Source organism: Rhamphochromis longiceps, linkage group LG7 (genome assembly GCF_057381845.1).
Source record: "Rhamphochromis longiceps isolate RC_006_pf linkage group LG7, R_longiceps_female_GT1.1, whole genome shotgun sequence".
Taxonomy (NCBI): Eukaryota; Metazoa; Chordata; class Actinopteri; order Cichliformes; family Cichlidae; genus Rhamphochromis; species Rhamphochromis longiceps.
In genome coordinates this window covers 35893693-35915460 of record NC_140563.1, presented here as the reverse complement: position 1 = coordinate 35915460, position 21768 = coordinate 35893693, and the positions used below count along the sequence as shown (strand labels likewise).

The 21768-nt window shown below is 40.3% G+C and overlaps 2 protein-coding genes across 6 annotated transcripts in view; one reads left to right on the top strand and one right to left on the bottom strand.

Moving 5' to 3' along the window:
• The window catches only part of niban2a (niban apoptosis regulator 2a), a 30702-nt gene extending 30109 nt beyond the window's left edge, over window positions 1–593 (bottom strand). The window contains exon 1 of the mRNA XM_085413515.1: window positions 322–593. Within this exon, the coding sequence (XP_085269641.1) occupies window positions 322–376 (55 nt within the window). The 5' untranslated portion in view covers window positions 377–593. The remainder of the gene's footprint in view (window positions 1–321) is intronic.
• A 2318-nt stretch (window positions 594–2911) lies between these two features.
• Window positions 2912–21768, top strand: part of stxbp1a (syntaxin binding protein 1a) — a 40117-nt gene continuing 21260 nt past the window's right edge. For all 5 annotated transcript variants that reach the window (XM_085413514.1, XM_085413512.1, XM_085413513.1 and 2 more), the window contains exons 1-4: window positions 2912–3046; window positions 15924–15973; window positions 20961–21042; window positions 21138–21214. In XM_085413514.1, the coding sequence (XP_085269640.1) occupies window positions 3010–3046; window positions 15924–15973; window positions 20961–21042; window positions 21138–21214 (246 nt within the window). In that variant the 5' untranslated portion in view covers window positions 2912–3009. The remainder of the gene's footprint in view (window positions 3047–15923; window positions 15974–20960; window positions 21043–21137; window positions 21215–21768) is intronic.

Sequence of the window (21768 nt, the reverse complement as noted above, 5' to 3'; positions counted from 1 at the left end):
AGACGCCCAGACCTGCTGCCCAGCTCACTCTGTGGAGCAATCTGAGACTTAAATAGCAGTCAGTCCATAACTTATACAAACATGCTGCAACATCGGAAACCTACTTATTATCTCTAAGAAACAGGGCTGCAGTGGAGTTGAGATTCATGGGAAGCCTTCAAGTAAAGCACACCTACAAGGCGGTGGCACAAAAGTAACCGTCTATACTTGATTTCTGCAGTTTAGATGATAAAAGTAATATAAATCGATTTTCTTAAAGGCAACAACATGGTCAAAACTCTGTAATAAGATTGTTATAACGCGCAACGGTACTCATCTTACCTGTAATCATCTCCCGCCTATCCTCATCCAGGTGAGAGGAAACCACGTCCCCCATGGTTACAGGAGAGCCTCTGATATCCTCTAAGTATCCTAACTCGGCAGGTTTTACTCCAGGGGAAAATTTCCAGCAGTCTCCGGGCAAACCCTCTGGGAATTTCTCTCACTTTCCCCCCTTAGAGAGGAGCACTGTTCTGGCGTTGGTGCGTTGAGTGTGGGCGCCTTCAGCTTTTTCTAAAAAACAGGAGGAGGAGGCGGTGGAGGAAGAGGAGGAGGAGGACGTGCTGGTGAACAGTGCTGCGTTTCACAGCAGCGGGACACACCCTCTGGGAGTCATCACTGGTCCAACGTGTTCAGTCGGCTGTGCTAAGGGTGTGGCCAGAACCAGGAGCTTAAGAGTATCACAGTGCGTACTGTACGCGAGAGTGTCTGCTTGTAGCAGCAAACTTAATAATGTTAAACTTGACAGATGTTAAAAATACAACCTTAGTGCGTTTATTAGTAAGTTTCTTTAAAATGTTTCTTTTAATGATTTCATGATATTTATATTGTGATTAAAAATCAGGAGAAATTAACTAAAGGCTCTTTGAAGTGCGCGCTTTGGGCTCAACGTTGAAAGCGAGTCTATGGTTGGACCCAGTAGCATTTTGCCACACACAGATAAATGCTGCCCCCTTGTGGAAAACATATTTCTTTACTATAATTTTGAAGCAGGCCAGTATCCAAACCAGCTCTTCCAAACATGTTGAATATTTCAGTAAGCGAGTTGATCCTTTAAAAAAAACCCATCTAAAATGCTGGATGTTAAATTGTTCACGTTTATGCAATGATCTCTAATGCTGCTGAAACAGTCTATGAATTTATGGTTTTATCAGCAATGAAGGCTGAAAATTAAGCTCTGCAACTTCCAAAAGTTAGCTGAAAATAAAGTGAAGTAAAAGTGTCATAAAAGGAGACTGCAATGCATCACATCTGCTTACTAGAGTCAATAAACTGGACCATTTGATCAAAAGTTTAAGACCACTTAACAAATGGCAAAAACTAATATTTTGCATGGTTGGATCTTCCAAATAGAGCTTTAAATGCAACAATAAGAAATGGGAGTGAGACACAACATTTTGTGAGCATGCATTTTAGTGAAAACATTGCTTAAACTGAATGAACTATATGTGCTGATTGTGTCTTTTTGTAGGTTTTAATTTAATTATTAAGAACTTACTGGATGTGCTGAGTGTTCCGGTACTTTTGATAAATTTATGGTCCAGTTTTTCTTCGACTATTATGTTTATTAGTTCTAATAAAAAAAACCTGTCTGGTCTTCTTTGCATCTCACCTGTACAGTTTATGAATGCAGTTTGTCAAACAGCTGAGAACTTATGTCTGCTGTGGTCCCCATTGATTTTTACAACTTTTATAGGCTACTCTGAGGGGAAAAGGAACAAAGAAACAAAAATACCTCATTTCTGAAACGTTAATTTTAACTTGATGAATCAACATGAATGGTTTAAGCGTAAAAAAGGCCCACAACTCAAGGGGATGAACCAGTGTCTACACATAACAGACAGCTTGGCAAAGAACCAATTTTAAACAGTATCTTTAGACACTTTGGTACTAGCGACCTGTTCTTGCTCTCAGGTTCTGACACAGGCGATAAGAGATACTTCTTGTCCTTCAGTTCATCCATTTACCGTTCACTGAAAGCTCATTAGACATGGCCAGAGTTGAAGGGTGGCTATCAAGAAGCCATTCCTAAAGAAGGGGAAAAGCTGAGTTGTGCATGAACTGCAAAGGAACTAGACTGAAAATTATGGAGTGATGAATCCAAATTTCAAACTGTTGGTTCAAATCATCGTTAGTATGTACGAGGCAGTCATCAAAGGTAAACAGTGAGTATCTAGTAATATTGATTCTATCAGTCATGGATTGGCTTGGTACCTGTACCCCAATATTACTAAAGCAGTGTGGGATGATCTTGACAGAGAACGGGTCAAAAGGCAGCCAACATCCAAAGAAGACCTTTGAATGCCCTTCAAGAAGCCTGGAGAACTATTATTGAAGACTACTTAAGCAAGCTTTCTTTGAATATCTTTAAGAGTCTATGAAGAACAAAGTTGCAAGGTCATAGCAAATATTGACTTTCAAGCTTGTTAGAATTGTGTATACTGTGTTTTTGTCTTATACTATACTACCATTTATGTTTGCACATTTCACTAAATCAATGACACAAGACTTTTGCACATCACTGTCTTCCTGTATAAATGTAATGATTCACTATATTATTATGTATATAAAACTATGAATCTATTATTGTGCCATCTGCTTAAGGTTATATGCATTAAAACTTGTTTAAAAATGAAGGGTTACTTTATTTTCTTATCATGTATTTATTTCAGGTTCTGTGAAAAACAAGGGTATTTTGCAGGAATCTTTAAATTCTATTTGGACAAATGAGCGGGTAAGGCTTAACAAATAAATGTCTTTAGTAGGAATTAGTTTGAGCTAATACACACAGCTGTAGCCAAACGTCCGCACATCACCAGTGTGGATGATGCGGAAGGATACGCAGTGACGTTTCCAAGTGGAGGCTCCTCCGCAGCGGTGTGACACGATCAGAGAGGAGGAGGAGGAGGAGGAGGAGGAGAGAGAGTAAGCAGAGGGTAATCAGTCGGTCCAGCACTCAGAGGCAGCATCATGGCACCTATCGGATTAAAGGCGGTGGTCGGCGAAAGTAAGACTTTTTTTTTCTCCTAATTTATGGTGCTCAGAATTTGTGCGGGATATGGTCTTGCTGCACCCCGATTCAGCTGTGTATATGCCAGAGAGCGAGTATATATTTAAAAAGAAAAGGGCCGGGGAGCGGGGGGGACAGGATGCGGGTGGCTGCTAGTGCATCTGAGTGGTGACGATGATAACGGTGAAGGTGATGTTCCATTGTATCCCGATGTAAACCGCAGAGGTGTAGTGAGGAAGCACTGGATGCCCTGCAGAGGCTGCTCCGTCTCGTTGGTCTCCTGCGGCGCGGATGCGCAATTGCATTTCAAGCGACAGAGCGTATAAAACGCTGTTGACAAGCGATGATTAGCCCACTAATAGAAGATGTTGGCATCCTCCTCCGGTGGGATGAGAAGCCACAGAGTAATGAAGCCCGTGTGCGCCCCTTTTAGACACAATTTACGTTTATTTAAGGACTAATCTGCCTCTGCCTGTGAGCTGCATCCCGATCTGTTTCTGCCTGAATATTGTGCCACAACATGCAGGATGCACGTACTGTTCACACGCTGGCGAGCTAATAATAGCCAACACAATGTAATGCGATGCTGTTTATTGCAAAATGAATGAAGATTAGCGGTCTCGATCCGTGGGATTCCCCGACTGCAGCAGTGCCTCACCCCATCCGATGGAGCATAATTCAGCTGCGTAAAACACCCTTTCTCAGCCGGAGAGCACCACCTATGCTCCGCTTCACGTTAATGGCGGAGTGCACCAGAGTCGTGAAAGTTGCCTTAAAACTGGCGCTGCGCAAGAAATTCCGCATTTTTTGTATATTTTTCCGCGGACGGCTTTTAGTCATCGTGCCCTTTGAGTAGAGTCGGTGCGGCACCGGCAGTCTGTGTAACCCTGCATCATTAGGACACTGTTAACTCAAGGTTCAGTATCCGATTGTGTCATTTCGGCTCATTACATTTGGGCTGGTGCTCTAGCGGTAGGTGTGCTGTGATGAAACAGGCCTGACTATGGTGGAGGCGCAGGAGGTTCAACTGGGTGCAAGTGTTAGTGGTCGTCGAAAGGCTCAGGAACGAGCCCATAAAACCTGATAGAGATGTCTTAATGTGAAGCCATGTATCCAGTTCGTCCCTAAATTCTTACACCAAGCTGCTCATTCTCTCTCTCTCCTCTTTTTTTTGGTACCGTGCCCTACCCCGGCTGCAGGATTTGCTTCATTTGGCGTCTGTTGTTCATAGTATTGATTCGGTGTCACATTTCACTAATACAAATCCACACAGTTGCTCTGTACCAGGAGCTAATGTGTCACTTTCTGGTCATGACATTGCTGGAATCTGAAAATTCTTAAGCTACACCCAGCTGTGCTCTAAGGTATATTTGCCTCACTGGTGCTGCTGCAGAATTCTGGCTCACACCCACCCCATCCCATTAAACACACACACTCTCTCTCTCTCTCTCTCTCTCTCTCTCTCTCTCTCTCTCTCTCTCTCTCTCTCTCTATATATATATATATATATATATATATATATATATATATATATATATATATATTAGTGTGTATATATATATATATATATATATATATATATTAGTGTATATATATATATATATATATATATATATATTAGTGTATATATATATATTAGTGTATATATATATATATATATATATATATATATATATATATATATATTAGTATATTTTTCTGTTCTTTGACATGAAGTGAAAGGATTTGTGCATTGTCACAAAGAGGAGCCTCGATCATCAGTAACTTCACATCTACTTTGAATCCAAGAGTACAGTATTAAATTATAAAAAGTATTCTGAGCCTGATGCTGGATGTTTGCACTGTGGCTGAGCTCAGCCCAGACCTGCATTTTTGTAAGTTAGTCTACATTTTTTTTAATACAAGGCCAGAAGACTGAGTTTTGATAGAAATGATATCATCTGCACGCCCTACTACATTACACAATGCAGCTTCATATGCCAATTATCTGCGCGTGTTTTACATTCTTTAATTATTTAAACACTGTAACTGGCTATTGCATAACCCAGTTTGTGAAAAGCTGAAGGCAGGCCGAGTGAATCATCTTTTTCCTGAGCAATGTAAACACTGCGTGCATGTTTCCCAGTAAAGACAAGGACGCAGGGAGGCAACACCTGCTCTACGTTTGGCTAAGGTGAAGCGAGGGCTGTGATTGGTGGGGGCAGAGAGTGAAAGAGGGAGGGTGACACCATCGCGGGCTCTCTGTCGTTCTCTCTCTCTCTGCAGCAATTGATGTAGCAGCCAGAATGAAGGGAGGGGGGGGGATGGGCAGCAAGCTGAGCTTCACCCTCCCCGTTTCATGGCTGTATATGAACATCAGTGCCAGAGAGCAGCAGAAGGAGAATAAGGCTGAGTGACGAGGACCTCATCAGTCAGCAGTGACCTGAGTCATTTAGAAAGAGATGAGCTGCTCAAACTGAAGGAACGCAGTGTTTAGAGCGAGGCAGTGTTCTGTATTTGAGCTATATACTTTATGGTGATGTCTATGGGGTCAGATGCAGTGGGTTTTATTATGTTTTGAAGGTTTTCAAGGAAAACCTGCTGACCCAGACAAATAATGTTCCGCCTTTCATTCAGTCATTCAAGCAGATGCTAAAATGCTTCATAGCTGTACTTTATATGTTATTGTGTAACATGATAAATACCATAATATACTGAGAAACTGACCTTGGAATCAATTTACATCACCAGACGACTGTTTAAATCCTTTAAATCCAGTTAATTTTGAAATATTTCTGTAACCATAGACAGCTTTACAATTATTTATTCACCTCTCATTACCTGTGCATTTGTGCTCAAAGTTGGCTTGTAAAGCATGTGGAGAGTTATTAAATCAGTGGTTTTCAAACTGCGGGGCTGGCCCCAGAGGTGGCACACAGACAACCAGGTGAAAAATGAAAAGGGAAGTTGAATGATTTAGTTTGTTAGGGAAAGTGATCAAAAGTTTTAGCAGCTAATACGTTAAACGTTACCTATACAGTGCCTTTTCTAATATATGTCCCATTCACCCAGTCGCACATACAAATTCATACAGGTCTTTTTCTAACATTGTCAGGCACGCACACACACTCTGATGGATGGGAGCAATATGGGGTCAGTATCTTGACTAGGAATATATTGACATGTGAACCGGAAAAGTCTTTCAAAAGCAAAATTAGACATTTTTTATTGTTTATAATGGATAAAATCTCCGGGATGTGTGATGTAAACTTCTTTTTCCTTCTGAAGTACCATGCACCAGAAAACGTTTGTGAACCACTTTGTTTGACTGGCACCAGCATACATACTCGTCATCGCCATGCAGCCATTTCAGGTTTAATTAATGCGACAGCCTCCTTAAAAGAGAAAGTGGCACACTGAGGTAGCATAAGACCTCAAGTCTTCTGGAACTGTGTCTGGAAGCTAGACTCACTTTGAAAAATCATGTGGAACACCTTTCAAGAAAACTGATGCCAAAGATTGGATATTTTTATAGAAATAAATACAAATAGATCGGTGTATAATCCACAATTCAGTCTGTGCTTGACTGTGGTGACATTGGTCATATGCATGCTTCTGTATCTGCTCACTATTGCATCTAATATGAAAAAGTGGGGTGGTACTCCTCAGCGAACTGAAGAGAGCAGCATTTTATGATGTTTATTTACAAGCCTCTGCTGCAAAGATTGCCTGCCTACATCTGAGCCTTTGATTTAAACACAGGACTTACAATGTCAGGACGCTTCAGCATTAACTGTACGTCTTGTTCAGACTGATTTTTGAAAAACTGTATTCAAATACTTAACTGGATATGAATAGAACGAGCTACAAAAAGATTACAAAGTTACAATTTTGGATTTAACTGGAATATTTTAACAGGTTCTTTGTCTGCAACTAGTTATGCACACATTTTCTTAATTTGTGATTATGTGATATTTATCATGTGGCTGTCTCATTTAAAAAAAAAAGGATTTAATAATAATAATTTGATAATTAATGAAACTTGCTACTTCAGTATCTTTCTATTATGTCTGTGGTAACCACACTCCCTTTTAAAGTAGTCTTCTTGTCTGCCTTCAGACTGTTTTCAGGGCTGCTGCTGCTCTTATTAGATCATTTCAAGGATCTCCTCCAGTGTGTCACAATGGTGACCCTGCAGTTTTTTTTTTAGCTATCAGGTTGTTTATTGTCAGAAGATATAAAATTGTGCTGCTCAGTGGTGTGACAACTCAAAATGGTTTTTGGTTTTTGATCAAAAAATGTAGTTTTTGGTGAGATTTTATCAAGTAATTAGCAAGCCAGGCAACCATTTTTGATATACGTTTCGCCAGTTTGCTTGCTTTTACCACTCAAAACATTCACTTGTCACTTCTTCCGTCTGTTTGTGCTCAATGAAATGAAACGGTACTAAAATTTGTTGCTCCACTGGGTGCAAAATGGATACAAAAATGAGCCCTGATGTTGCCTTTTATTTTTTAAGACAAACTAAAAAGTAACTCAAGAGGCTGCGTGCTGTAGGGATGCACAGATGTATTATAATGCCAGGTTGACAATGCTGATGGCAGTGGCTGATGTTTATCAGTTGTGTTACATCAATTTTGCGCCAGCTATATGTTCAGAAATGGTGTGATGGAGAGCTAAAAGACTTCAAAGCAAAGCTAGGAAGTGTTTTGTCTCCAGTTCGAATATACTCACATCCCAAAATGTCAAACAGAGTCAGTTCACTCTTCCTTGGAAGTTTCTGGAAGCATGTTGTATTTACTCTTCTCTGTTTGGGGTAGTGTGAATAAAAGGAAGGAGGAAGGTGAAATAGAAAAGGACTTTTATGCACATATTTGCACACACGCGCCTTCTATTGACCATGGAAGCATCACTGAGCCACAGCATCACACACACACGTCTGGATCCAGTCTGACGCAGTGCCTGCAGCCCCTGGGCGTCTGTAAAACACACACACACACACACACACACACACACACACACACACACACACACACACACACACACACACACACACACACACACACACTCTGAAATGTCATGTCACTGCAGTAATAGAGCATGAAGAGCTGGCTGAAATAGAGCTGTGTAATGCAGGGTCACAGTGGCTCTTAATCTTAATGAATTCCGTTCTCTTTTGCTGAGGATGAGTGCTGTGTCAGAGCTGGCAGACATCCTCTACCTCCCACTCTTCTCGGCAGCACTCAGTCCTTTTCTTACATGCATATACACACGTACAGTGGAGACATATTTAACACCACGTTACAGAAATATCTTCTTATGGAAGATCGCCACAGCACCAGAGCCTGGATGCTCTCCTCTTCCAGCGATGTAAACAAAAACAAGAAATATAGATGGCATGGCTTCATGATAATTTGTCAATTTGTTAAATTAACTGTAGGAGGATTAAAAAAAATTGTGTATATGTATATATATATATATATATATATATACCATCTTCTTAGCTCTCTCTCTGGTGAGTGCAGGAAACCTAATTTGTCTTGCTTGTTACTCTCTTAAATTTTTGCACTTGTGTTTCTGCAATAGAACTAGAATTAATATCTTGTGACAAAGGTTGGATGAAATTAGGTTAAATATTATTAATGTTGCACGAAGTCACAAAATGGGTCAAGAGAAAAATCTCACAATTTCCCAGAGAAACAGACACATTTTAACTATGGCTATTTGATCATGGCAAAAAAAAAAAGAAGTTAAAATACGTTAAACATTAAAATAGAGAAATCATATTGTTTTATTCAAGCTGATTTTCCTAAACTTTAATTATGATTCAAATACAATAAGTTAATGTAAAGCAAATTAAACCTGCCACAGTCTTGTACTGACTGAACTTGGACTAAAGGAAAGGAAATGCAAAAAGAGAAAATTATTGCAAAACAGTTATTTCAACCACAGATTTATAGTAATAAAGGCTGATATAATATCCAATAATAGAAATGATGATGCTGTATTAGGGACGAGACATCAGTTTCATTTTTTAGGAACAGAATAGAGGGGGAATATGATAAAAATACAAAACCAAGTATGTGTTGACATGTTGTATAACAAAATGATCATTTTAACATTGTACGGGTAAGACATGATTAGCTTAGTCTAATAAAATCAGTATGAGATGTTCTCTTAGGGCTTGTCACGCTTTTTTTTTTCTTTCTATAGGATCGTGAAAACAAAGAGCTGCTGCTTTTTCTGCACTGGAAAAAATGCTGGCTTAAGTAGGTCAGCACTGTGTGTTTGCACAAAAGCAGTTTAGTAATATCAGATTCTCATTAAAGGTGTGTAGTGTTTCCTTTCCGATCTTTCCATTTATTCCATTCATTGGTTGGACAGCTGGTTTTCGCTGACCTGCAGTGCCTGATAAAAATTTGGTGCCACATCTTTGCAGATGTGGCGTTTTGTGCATTTGCCCTTGATCAAGGTATCTGTCACGGTCCGGGGCGGCGGCCGTGTGAAGAGTGGAAAGGAGGACTCAGATGCAGCACTTACTCAGATGTGAAGGTGATTTATTGACAATACTGAACATAAAGTGGAGATGGCAAAACAGAACTAAGGATGAACTAACTGGGAGAAACTACACAAAGAAATAGCAAACCTGAGCATGAAGGGAGAACAGCAGGGAGAGCATGCAGGGGATTACACCAGGTATGAACACAGACGACGCGACGAGGAGCAGAGGAAATCACACACTATAAGTACACAAAGAGACACTGGGAAATCACACACAGGTGGGAGACACAGCTGGACCTGATTAACCTGACGAGACAGGGGAACACTAACACCAGGGACCAATAGAGGGAGCACAAACCCAAAACCCAGTATCTAAAATCCCAAAACACAAACCATCCCAAAACAGCCCAAGAATAATAAAGAGAATAACAACAATAAGGAACACAAACACAAAGTCACTGAGTCATGGTCGCAGGACCATGACAGTATCAGCTTAGAGCTGCATTTGATTTCTGGAAGCTGCACAGCAGCTAGCTTACAATGCTTATAATAGCGTCAGTGCAGAGAAGGAATTCGGGGTATCAGTGAAGAGTTCTTTGTATGTTCTTTCATGTTCTTGTTACTGCATTAGTAACTTTTAGCTGAGTTTCCCACAAAGACACTCCTCCTGTCAGGGGAACAGAGGTGACAGACAACTCTTTGAGGTGCACGTGTGTAGACTACATGAGAGTGAATCAATGCCCACACACGTCTTTAGAGATCAGTCCACCGAGATAGCATTTGTGGCGGGGGGATTTCTGGAGATTTCTCAATGGACCTCCAGTCGAGTATCTTTGTGTTTTTGTTTCATTTTTTTCTCCTGCATTCCTTCTTTTTTTTCCCCATTTTGCTCCAGTGAACTGCACTCCTGACCTCTGACCTCTGACTTGCTATCCACTGAAGGTCATAAATCCTCTTCTTCTGCTTTCCTTACAGCCATTTTGTGCCGGCTGGGGCTAGTTTAGGGTGTTACGTAACTGCAGATGAATCTGAAGAGGCTGTAAATGGAAGGATAGCTCCTTCCATTTACAGATAATAGTTATCTCATGGAGTGTTTTTAGGTTTTGTTAAATCTGGTTAATATCGGTGCTTAAGGTGTACGGAAGAGATGGAACATAGAAACCATTTAGCCTCATTGAAAAGCTATTTTTTTTATTAATATTGAGTTATTTTAATCTTTTGGTTAATGTAATCTATTGAAGTGTATGTACAAACAAAAACTCTTTGATTTTTAAAAATACAAAACCTATGACATGGTGAGACTCTGACCATGAAGCTCTGTTTCATTTTTTCTTTTGTGTGTTTGGGTTGTGGTGAAGGCTTTGCTTGCATTTCAGTGTGAGTCGTGCTGATTTGTCTGCGTGTCTCTTTAAGATCAAGCGTGTCACATTCCCTCGGGAATGATGCTGCTGTGAAGCTGAGATCCAGAGAAAAAAAATGGGTCATGTACTCATAGGTGAAAGTCCCTGAAGGTGGGAGAACCACGAGGCAAAGGGAGAAACTGTCAGCCCAAGTCGAGGCTTAGGGGATTGGAGAGTACATCAACACAATGGCAATATCATTGCTCATAGTACTGCTCCTTGATATGGCTAACTGTGTTCAGTTTGTCTGGGTTTATAGAGAAGACGTATGCTTTCCCTTATTTTGTACATGTTAAACATCTAAACACAATTATAAATTAGGTCAGAATACAAACAACTAATCCCACTGAGCCAAAACCAGGCTTCAGGATCTAGGTACTCAAGTGCGCGCGCACACACACACACACACACACACACACACACACACACACACACACACACACACACACACACACACACCCATCTACACACACCCATCTATCTATCTATGTATCTATAAATAAATAATAATGGAGAGAAAACCTCAACAATCAGATGGCTCCATTAGAATTTTTTTTGTTTTTAATTTTCTTCTTCTTTGTTCTACTTCAGTTTTTTTCTACTGAAAAAGGTGTTGAAATTGTTACTTTTTTGTTTTAATTTCAAGATTTAAGAAACAAAAATTTACTTTTTTCCTTTAGCCTCTAAAACCTCAAGAAACCCCCCCCCCCATCAAGCAATTAACTATAAGAAACACATATTTCTTATAGTTAATTGTTAACCCTTCTGTTTGTGAGAGGCAACCAATCAGAAAAGTGAAAGTGATTTTAGTTCAGTCTAAAAATGAAACTGTGTACGTGTAAATAAGCAACAGTATATCCAGCGGTGGTCTCTATAAAATTTGCTTATTAAAGACAGAGTGAGGAGTGAAGTCAGTTTGTGTGCATAGCTAATATAAATGCAGCAGGTGTTGATCAAAACTGTGGAAAACATAACACAAAGGCAAAAAAATAAAAACAATAAAATACGCATATTAAGCATTTAAAAGTGATTTCTATAAAAGATTACAATCATTTCTGAAGATTACAAAAATATTAGAAACAAATTATGATAATTTGCAAAACTACATTTGATCCACAAGGGTGCTTAATAATATAAACAAAAGATAACTGAGCCTTTACCGGAAAAGCAGAAGATTTTGGGGGGTTTGAATCCTGTTAATGACGTAGGAGAGCAAGAAAATGCCACAACTCTTAAAAACTTGCAACCTGATGAGATAAACAAGTGTCTGCTGAGGTGCTGAAGATGTAATATTTTAGTAGTCTTTTTAGTTTTATGTCTTAACTGTATATTTAATAAAGTCTTCATAGTCTCATTTATATTTGAGTAGTTTGACAAAGAAATTGTGAACTTTCGTCCCTGCTCTGACGTGATTATATTGTATCCTGTTTAACTGGATATGAGATGAGATGTGTGTGTATGTGTTTCTGTGCATGTTTGGTTGACACAGCTGCTGCTTGTGTTTGTTCAGGTCCCTTCCCTTCTTTCTGACCGGTGTGTTCCTGTTGTGCCTTTATCAGGAGGTCAGAAAGGAAGAATCCACAGTCACGCCTCCCCCCAACTTATTTTCAGTCTTCAGTTAGAAAAGAGTGCAGTCCATTCACTATCAAGTTAACTTCTCTATTTTATTGACTGCCTGGGTCAGTTCACTCAACCTTATGAAGGATAATCCCATTAGTCATCCTTTTAACTGAAAAAAAAAAATGAACCAAAACTGAAGCTAACAGAAGAGAAGATAAATTGAATTAGTGTATTTGTTGTTTAGTATCTATCAACATTATAATCATTTTTAACAGAACATAATCCAGAAAAAGTTGTGTACTTGATTTTCAGCTCTATATTTCACTGAGTAGAACCACAGAGATGTTGATTTGATAGTACAGACGCTGTTGTACTGAGGTGACTTGTGCTGGATCCATAGAGCCCCATGTTAAAATGTTCAGTTTCTCAGCATTAAAAAGCATGTTTATAGTTCGGTAACAAAAATACATTGGCCTCTATGGATTGTTAACCCCTTAGTAATTCAGTTCAGTTCTTTTATTATAACTCTTCTACCTCCATACTGGACTTGAAGGGCTTCCAGGGGAGATTACTTTAAACCTTTAGGGGGCTCAACCTCCAATCATAATGTCATCAATATACTGCCTTGCAGTTAATGTTAATCTAATATTCTGCTTGCAAACATATTCAAACCTTTTCACCTTTACAAACCTAAATTCAACTGGATAAATATTAAAACGTTACCTTCAAAAGCAATGACAGTAATTGGGAAAATGCCAGGAATGAAATTTAGGGCTCCCAAAAAAGGGTTCAATGGGGGCTTCTAAGAAATGGCAGCAACGAGGTTTGAGACGCATCTAAGGAAGAGATGTTCATATGGAAAGTGTAATGTTAAAGCATCGAGCTGAAGTAAAGCTTTTGTTGTGAATCGACATTAATGTTTAAGAGATCGATGGACTAAAGAATTTAGACCCTGGAAGAAAACGAAGAACAGTTAAAAATTCAATTTATCTTAATAATTGGAGCTGCTTTTATCTGAGCTCATTTATCAGAGGAAAAAGAGGAAACAGATTAGCAGAGGAAAAGGGAGGACGAGTCACGGATATCCTCAGTCCTGCTTTGTTTTCTGAAGTGTCTCATCCTGTGGCCTGGAGCCGCTCCTGGATGAAACACAAGTCAACTTTTCAGGAATGAAAAGGAGCCTGCTTTAATTTTGCAGCTGTTACTTGGAGTGTTTTACAGCAATTAGTCAGCACAGTGACAGCCCCGGTTCCCCAGCTGTGTAAAAGTCACAGGTTTTTTAAGGTTTTTTAGGTTGTAGTTTGTACTCACAGTGCTTCTTGGCTGACGTAGCAGCTAACAGAACAGGACAAAGGAAATGCTGGAAATAGACTGAAGCTGAGTTGGGGAATCTCTCATTTAGCAAGAATATTTCTACTATATTAAGACCATCTGTCCCACTGGAGGTCAGATACAGTTCGTCTCACTCACAGGAGGTTCAGGCTGAGCTCTGTCTGCTTCAGCTATAGTACATACGATAACTTATTTACTTTTAGTCGACCTTTATTTGCATGCATTCTAGATTTCTTTTATACTATAATTGGTTTTAGTTTCCAATTTTTATGCTTCCATCCTACTTCTGGCATATTTCTCCAATTGTCTGAAAAGCGTCATCATCTGACTCTGAGGAGCATACTGCTTATTGTTTTCGAGGCAGCAAACACTTGCATCCCTCATCTTTTTTTTTTGCTCAGGCCCTTTTTAATCTGTGGTAATCCATCAGTATCTGTGTGGTCGCAGGTTTTAGCTGGGGCCGGGAGGGCTTAGCGGTTTATATGCACTGTGATCCAACATGATGTTCAACAGTAATTCACCCTTAATGGATTTATCCTAATACGGCTGGCAGATGGTTGGCATACTGATCAAGCCAATATCAGTATTGTGGCACAAACAGGGCCATCGTGCCATAACCTCACAGTGGATACTGGCTTTCCTTTAATGGGTTTCCTCGTCTTTGTAGACACTCATCATTGAGAGAATTCATTCACTGATGTAGATCTGTGGTGGCTAACCTCACTGGAGGCATGAATGCATGGTGCGTGTTATTGTAATAGTAGCATTATTGGATTTTAAAATACATATGAGTAGAATCAAACAGTTCAGGGTTCAGTTATTTTAGGCTTAGTTTAATTTAGTTAACCATCCATACATCCATTGTCTTCTGCTTATCCTTATCAGGGTTGCCAGGGAGCTGGAGCCTATCCCAGCATACGGCAAGAGTTACTCAAACTTCCTGTTTTTAGACTTGATTTTTACTCCAGTGATTCTCACGGTGTAAGAGTTTGACACTCATACCCAATCTGCACAATTTCTATTAATCATAAAAATTGTTGTGTAGTAGTAAAATGTCTATTTTTAAAGTTGGGATTGATTTACTGTCATAATACAAACATTTTGTTTCTTGCCGTTTCTCCCTCTCATGTTAACTTTGGGCAGATACACACTAAAGGCTGTGTGGCTAATCGAATGTAACTTTCAGCGATTAATAATTCAAAAAACGTGAGATAAAATGATCATAATGCAACATTTTGAATTATTATGATGCTCTTGGTTCGTCTTTCAGTGCACCCCTTTCCTAGATGCACTTTCTGCCAGGCTGTAGGAGGTTTGCTTCAGAAATTAATAGTTTCCGTTGAATTATAATTAAGGTACAAAAATCCTCTCTTCCGAGAAAACTTTCAATAAATCTGACTTTTGTTCAATAAATTACTGTTTTTCAAAGTCTGTGAGTTGGCTTCTTCTTTGTCTTTATCTTCTTTTAGCTGCTCGTTGTCACATTAGCACATCATCTGCCTCCATCTCACCCTATCTCTAGCATCCTCCCACATGACACCAACCCTCTGTCCTCCTTCATCCACAAACCTCCTCTCAGGTCTTCCTCTTTTACTCCTGCCTGGCATCTCCATCTTCAACATCCGTTGACAATCATTTCTCTGCACATGTCCAAACCAACTCAACCTTGCCTCTCTAACTTTGTATCCAAACCGCTCAAACAGAACTCTCCATCTAACGTACTTGTTTCTAATCCTGTTCCTCGTTGTCGCTGACAAACAATAATCGTAGCATCTTTAAATCTGCCACCTCCAGATTCACTGCCTTATTGTCAGTGCTTTCCAAAGTCTGTTAGTTAAGAGTTTTACATATTTGCAGTCTCACACACTGGACAGGTCATCAGTCTGTCTGATCCGAGGGTGAATATTAGCTTGCTGTGATGAAATGGTACATGAATGTGTGTGTTGTGTTTTCTTTGTATGATTGTGTATTCTTTACTTACAAAATGAATTAAAACATCTCTGCTCAGGTCATAGAGATAAGTATAAGAGGATGATGGGTGAATGCTTAGATAACGAGCCCATCTGATTTGTGATGATTCTTTTTCTTTCTTTCTTTTACAGAGATTATGAACGATGTTATCAAGAAGGTGAAGAAGAAGGGAGAATGGAAGGTGAGAGGACAGCACTCTGGGTCACGTGTAGGGCCCTGATATACAACAAACAAGATGATTAGAAAGCTTTTATCTAGACTCCGGCTGTAGAACTGACTGCCAGCGGGACCTATTCTTTTTAGTAAAATATAAATATATTATTTTATTCTTATAAATTCTGTTTTACATAGTGTCTCAACCTTTTTTTGGGAATGGGTTGTACCTGTTCATTACTTTAAAAAAAGTGCTAATATAGTCATTGAGCAGTTCTCTTCAAAGAAGCATAACTGGACTTTGCTCTGAATCTGTAGCTTATGTTTCAAAATTAGACCTGAGTCAGTAAAAGAAAGAAAAAAATGTACTGGTGAAATTTGTGGGACTAAATATAGGGTTTGCCAAACAGTGTCTTGTTCCAGCTTTTCTAATGTGCAGTAAATGAACTGTTTAGCTTAAACTTATAGGTAAAGTTAATGTCTTGGGGTTAGAAGATTACGGAGCCCCGCAGGGGACATGGAAGCTTTTGCGAGATCTCGCAAAACAAACTCGGGATCTCGCAAAAGTTGAATTCCAACAATGGCGGCAGCTACTTAGTTGTAATATTACTCTTTCTGGGTCACAAAATACACTTTTAAGATATTTTGAGGCGTGAATGTAGTTGTGTAAACGTCAGATACCTGCTCGGTTTACAAGACATCACATATTTGCAAAAATGCTCCGACGTTTTTGGAGATCTGACACCCACTAGCTCGAAGCTAACGGGAGGTCGAGACCTACTACAGCCGGGAGGAACACCGCTTTCCCGGCACATCGTGCCTCGACCTCCCGGTCGGATTCGAGCTGGCGGCCACTAGCTCGAAGCTAACGGGAGGTCGAGACCTACTACAGCCGGGAGGAACACCGCTTTCCCGGCACATCGTGCCTCGACCTCCCGGTCGGCTTCGAGCTGGCGGCCTCCGAAGAATGCGGCTAAAACTTTTGCGAGATCCCGAGTTTGTTTTGCGAGATCTCACAAAAGTCCGTCTTAATTTTTTTTTTCTCCCTAATTTTTTTTTCTCCCATGTCCCCTGCGGGGCTCCGTAGAAGATTTATTTGTTAATGTTTGTTTCTTTTTATAATTGCTTTACATTTTTTACTCAGACAAACACCTATGACAAGAAAAACATATTATTCATGAATGGATGAATAATAGGATGGAATGGAAAAAAATTGAAAAACAAAAACCACTGCGTGCCTTACATGCACAGACGTGTTGGATGTAACTGGGTTTTAACAAAATCTAAAGACAAAGAAAATACTGGCCCTCGCTACCTAGTGTAAAATAATAACATTAATCCTGTTTAATAGTCATAGATTATTCAAAATGTATTTGTATAGCACATTTAAAAACAACAGTGTTGACCAAAGTGCTTCACAATCGGTTAAAAACAAGAGAAAACAATAGAGAAACAAATACAGATAAATGAGAAGACTATGAATTAACAATAAAAACATAAAACAGACCTGATGGTACTCATACTGAACTCGAATTAAAAGCCAAAGTAAAAAAGTGAGTTTTAAGATGCGATTTAAAAGACTGAATAGACTCTGAAGTACGAATCTCCTCTGGCAGATTATTCCAGGGTGCTGCTACTGCGAAGGCCCGATCTCCTCTGCGCTTCAGTCAAGACCTTGGTTGTGCTAAGAGCATCTGGCTAGACGATCTCAATGCTGTTTTGGGGTCATACATGTTGAGGAGTTCGTTTAAATAACTGGGTGCCATATTATTTAACTTTAAAAGTAAAAGAATCTTAAAATCAATACGATACTTTACAGGGAGCTGGTGTAAATTTGCTAAAACTGGAGTGATGTGTTTATACATACACCTGTTAAAAGACGTGCAGCAGCATTTACCATACCACGAGGCCTTCCAGACTCTTCGTCAACTCTTGATGGAGACACAACTAAATGTGTTCTTTTCGAGCAGCTGCACTATTTTGGCTCATTGGATGAAATGGATCCATTTCAGATGTTGCTCATTTGCTAAACATGTCTGAGTAAAGACTGTGCAGAAATACCCAGCCAAATAATCTATTAGTCAAATATTTGAATGTCTCTAGAATCGGTCTTTATTAGTCATTTAACAGAGGCTTTTGGGCAGACCAATGGAAGGAATGATTCTCACCATCCCAGGAGATTACATTTTCAATAGTTCTTTTTTAGATGTTTTCCAAAAAGAGATTAGAAGACAACAGTAGAAAATATAATAAATGTCATGAAACGCCGTGTGGCAGGCAGGAGATGAGGACTCAAAGTGCACGACTCAAAGACTCAAGGAATGAACTCAAAACCACAGCTTTATTTGCTGGTCACAGAAAAACGGGCATACAAAATAAACTAAACTGGGAAACAACAAACCAAAACTCACAGGGCGCTCCACACAGCAAGAGGGACGACACAACACTGACTCAGAGAAACAAAAGGTTTAAATACACTGGGAAGTAATGAGGGGAATGAGACACAGAAGGAGGGCATGGCTGGGAGAAATCAGGACTGACGAGACAAGCAAAGCAGGACGCATTCACATAAGACACGGACCATCAAAGTAAAACAGGAAGTATAACACAGAGACGCGAACTTGACACGGTGGAGACAGCAACTAAGAAACACAGACATAAACCATAAAGCTGAGGAGAACCGAAGCTCTAAGAACCGAAAGACACAGAGGGGAACTCAAACATGCAGACACAGAACAGAGGGGACACAGAGAAACATGAAGGGCAAGGGATCGAAACTACAGGGAGTGCAGAATTATTAGGCAAATTAGTATTTTGTCCACATCATCCTCTCCATGCATGTTGTCTTACTCCAAGCTGTATAGGCTTGAAAGCCTACTACCAATTAAGCATATTAGATGATGTGCATCTCTGTAATGAGAAGGGGTGTGGTCTAATGACATCAACACCCTATATCAGGTGTGCATAATTATTAGGCAACGTCCTTTCCTTTGGCAAAATGGGTCAAAAGAAGGACTTGACAGGCTCAGAAAAGTCAAAAGTAGTGAGATATCTTGCAGAGGGACGCAGCAGTCTCAAAATTGCAAAGCTTCTGAAGCGTGATCATCGAACAATCAAGCGTTTCATTCAAAATAGTCAACAGGGTCGCAAGAAGCGTGTGGAAAAACCAAGGCGCAAAATAACTGCCCATGAACTGAGAAAAGTCAAGCGTGCAGCTGCCAAGATGCCACTTGCCACCAGTTTGGCCATATTTCAGAGCTGCAACATCACTGGAGTGCCCAAAAGCACAAGGTGTGCAATACTCAGAGACATGGCCAAGGTAAGAAAGGCTGAAAGACGACCACCACTGAACAAGACACACAAGCTGAAACGTCAAGACTGGGCCAAGAAATATCTCAAGACTGGTTTTTCTAAGGTTTTATGGACTGATGAAATGAGAGTGAGTCTTGATGGGCCAGATGGATGGGCCCGTGGCTGGATTGGTAAAGGGCAGAGAGCTCCAGTCCCACTCAGACGCCAGCAAGGTGGAGGTGGAGTACTGGTTTGGGCTGGTATCATCAAAGATGAGCTTGTGGGGCCTTTTTGGGTTGAGGATGGAGTCAAGCTCAACTCCCAGTCCTACTGCCAGTTTCTGGAAGACACCTTCTTCAAGCAGTGGTACAGGAAGAAGTCTGCATCCTTCAAGAAAAACATGATTTTCATGCAGGACCTCCATCTCACGCGTCCAAGTACTCCACAGCGTGGCTGGCAAGAAAGGGTATAAAAGAAGAAAAACTAATGACATGGCCTCCTTGTTCACCTGATCTGAACCCCATTGAGAACCTGTGGTCCATCATCAAATGGGGCGATCGTGGCTCAAGAGTTGGGAGTTTGCCTTGTAATTGGAAGGTTGCCGGTTTGAGCCCCGACTTGGACAGTCTCGGTCGTTGTGTCCTTGGGCAAGACACTTCACCCGTTGCCTACTGGTGGTGGTCAGAGGGCCCGGTGGCGCCAGTGTCCGGCAGCCTCGCCTCTGTCAGTGCGCCCCAGGGTGGCTGTGGCTACAATGTAGCTTGCCATCACCAGTGTGTGAATGTGTGTGTGAATGGGTGGATGACTGGATATGTAAAGCGCTTTGGGGTCCTTAGGGACTAGTAAAGCGCTATATAAATACAGGTCATTTACCATTTACAAGGAGGGAAAACAGTACACCTCTCTGAACAGTGTCTGGGAGGCTGTGGTTGCTGCTGCACGCAATGTTGATGGTGAACAGATCAAAACACTGACAGAATCCATGGATGGCAGGCTTTTGAGTGTCCTTGCAAAGAAAGGTGGCTATATTGGTCGCTGATTTGTTTTTGTTTTGTTTTTGAATGTCAGAAATGTATATTTGTGAATGTGGAGATGTTATATTGGTTTCACTGGTAAAAATAAATAATTGAAATGGGTATATATTTGTTTTTTGTTAAGTTGCCTAATAATTATGCACAGTAATAGTCACCTGCACACACAGATATCCCCCTAAAATAGCTAAAACTAAAAACAAACTAAAAACTACTTCCAAAAACATTCAGCTTTGATATTAATGAGTTTTTTGGGTTCATTGAGAACATGGTTGTTGTTCAATAATAAAATTATCCCTCAAAAATACAACTTGCCTAATAATTCTGCACTCCCTGTAGAAACCATCGAATAACTCACACAAGTACAATAATACAAAAATCACAAAGAACTAAACATGCTGGGTCAGGAGACCCAGGAACCTGACAATAAAATATCAAATGGATACAAAACCTATACACAATATATATCTTGATGCGTAAATATGCAAATGGAAAATGTTTTTCATCACAGTGGTGCACATTAAATAAGCCAGAACAACTAAGACACACAAAAGACCTTGAAGCCTGGATGTGAATAAACCTGAGTCATCACTGCACAGTGTCTGTAAGGGATTATTCGAATAAGACTGTTTTATTGTCAGCTACATGTAATGAGAGTAATAAAAAGTAGTTCCTGCCTTCGTGTGTTGCCAGGCTCTGATTGTGGACCAGCTGAGCATGAGGATGTTGTCATCCTGCTGCAAGATGACAGACATCATGACAGAGGGCATCACCAGTAAGAGCCCATCACATTTAACTATTTCTTTGAACTGCGAGGCTTATTTTGTTCGTACCTGCGACTCTTTAACATGTCTGTGCCTGTTTCTGTAGTTGTGGAGGACATCATGAAACGACGAGAGCCACTGCCGAGCCTGGAGGCTATTTACCTGATTACACCCACAGAGAAGGTAGGGATACTCCTTCTTTTACCTATAGAGGCACATCCCTGTCAACAGGTATGCACTTTTAGAAGAGAGATCAGACAAGCTGCCATATTAAGCTGTTGACTTAGTCAAGAAAGATCGCTCATGCTTCTTAGTTTCCATGATCTATCTTTACATCCAAATTTCCTTTATTTGTTGAAAGTTGTACAGAGTTTACAGTATACCTCAAGTTGAATGTTGCAGACCACGAGAGAGAGAGGCTGCAGAGCTTGGTCATCAGGGAGGGACTCAGAGTAACGGTTATCCCTCAACTGAAAGGTGTCAGTTAAGGTAGTTCTGGTATCTGATTAGGATGCTCCTGAATACCAAGCATTAGTGCCCAGAGCAGCTCTGGGACATTCTGGAGAGATTGTGAGTCTTACCTGGCTGATGTTCCCTTGGAAGAACTAGAGGTGGTGGCTTGGTGGAGGGAGATGTAGGCATCTTGGCGCAGACTGCTGCCCCTGCAACCCGGACTGGGATAATTGGAATCAGAATCAGCATACTTTAGCAGCGATAGATGGATGAATTTTTCTTGG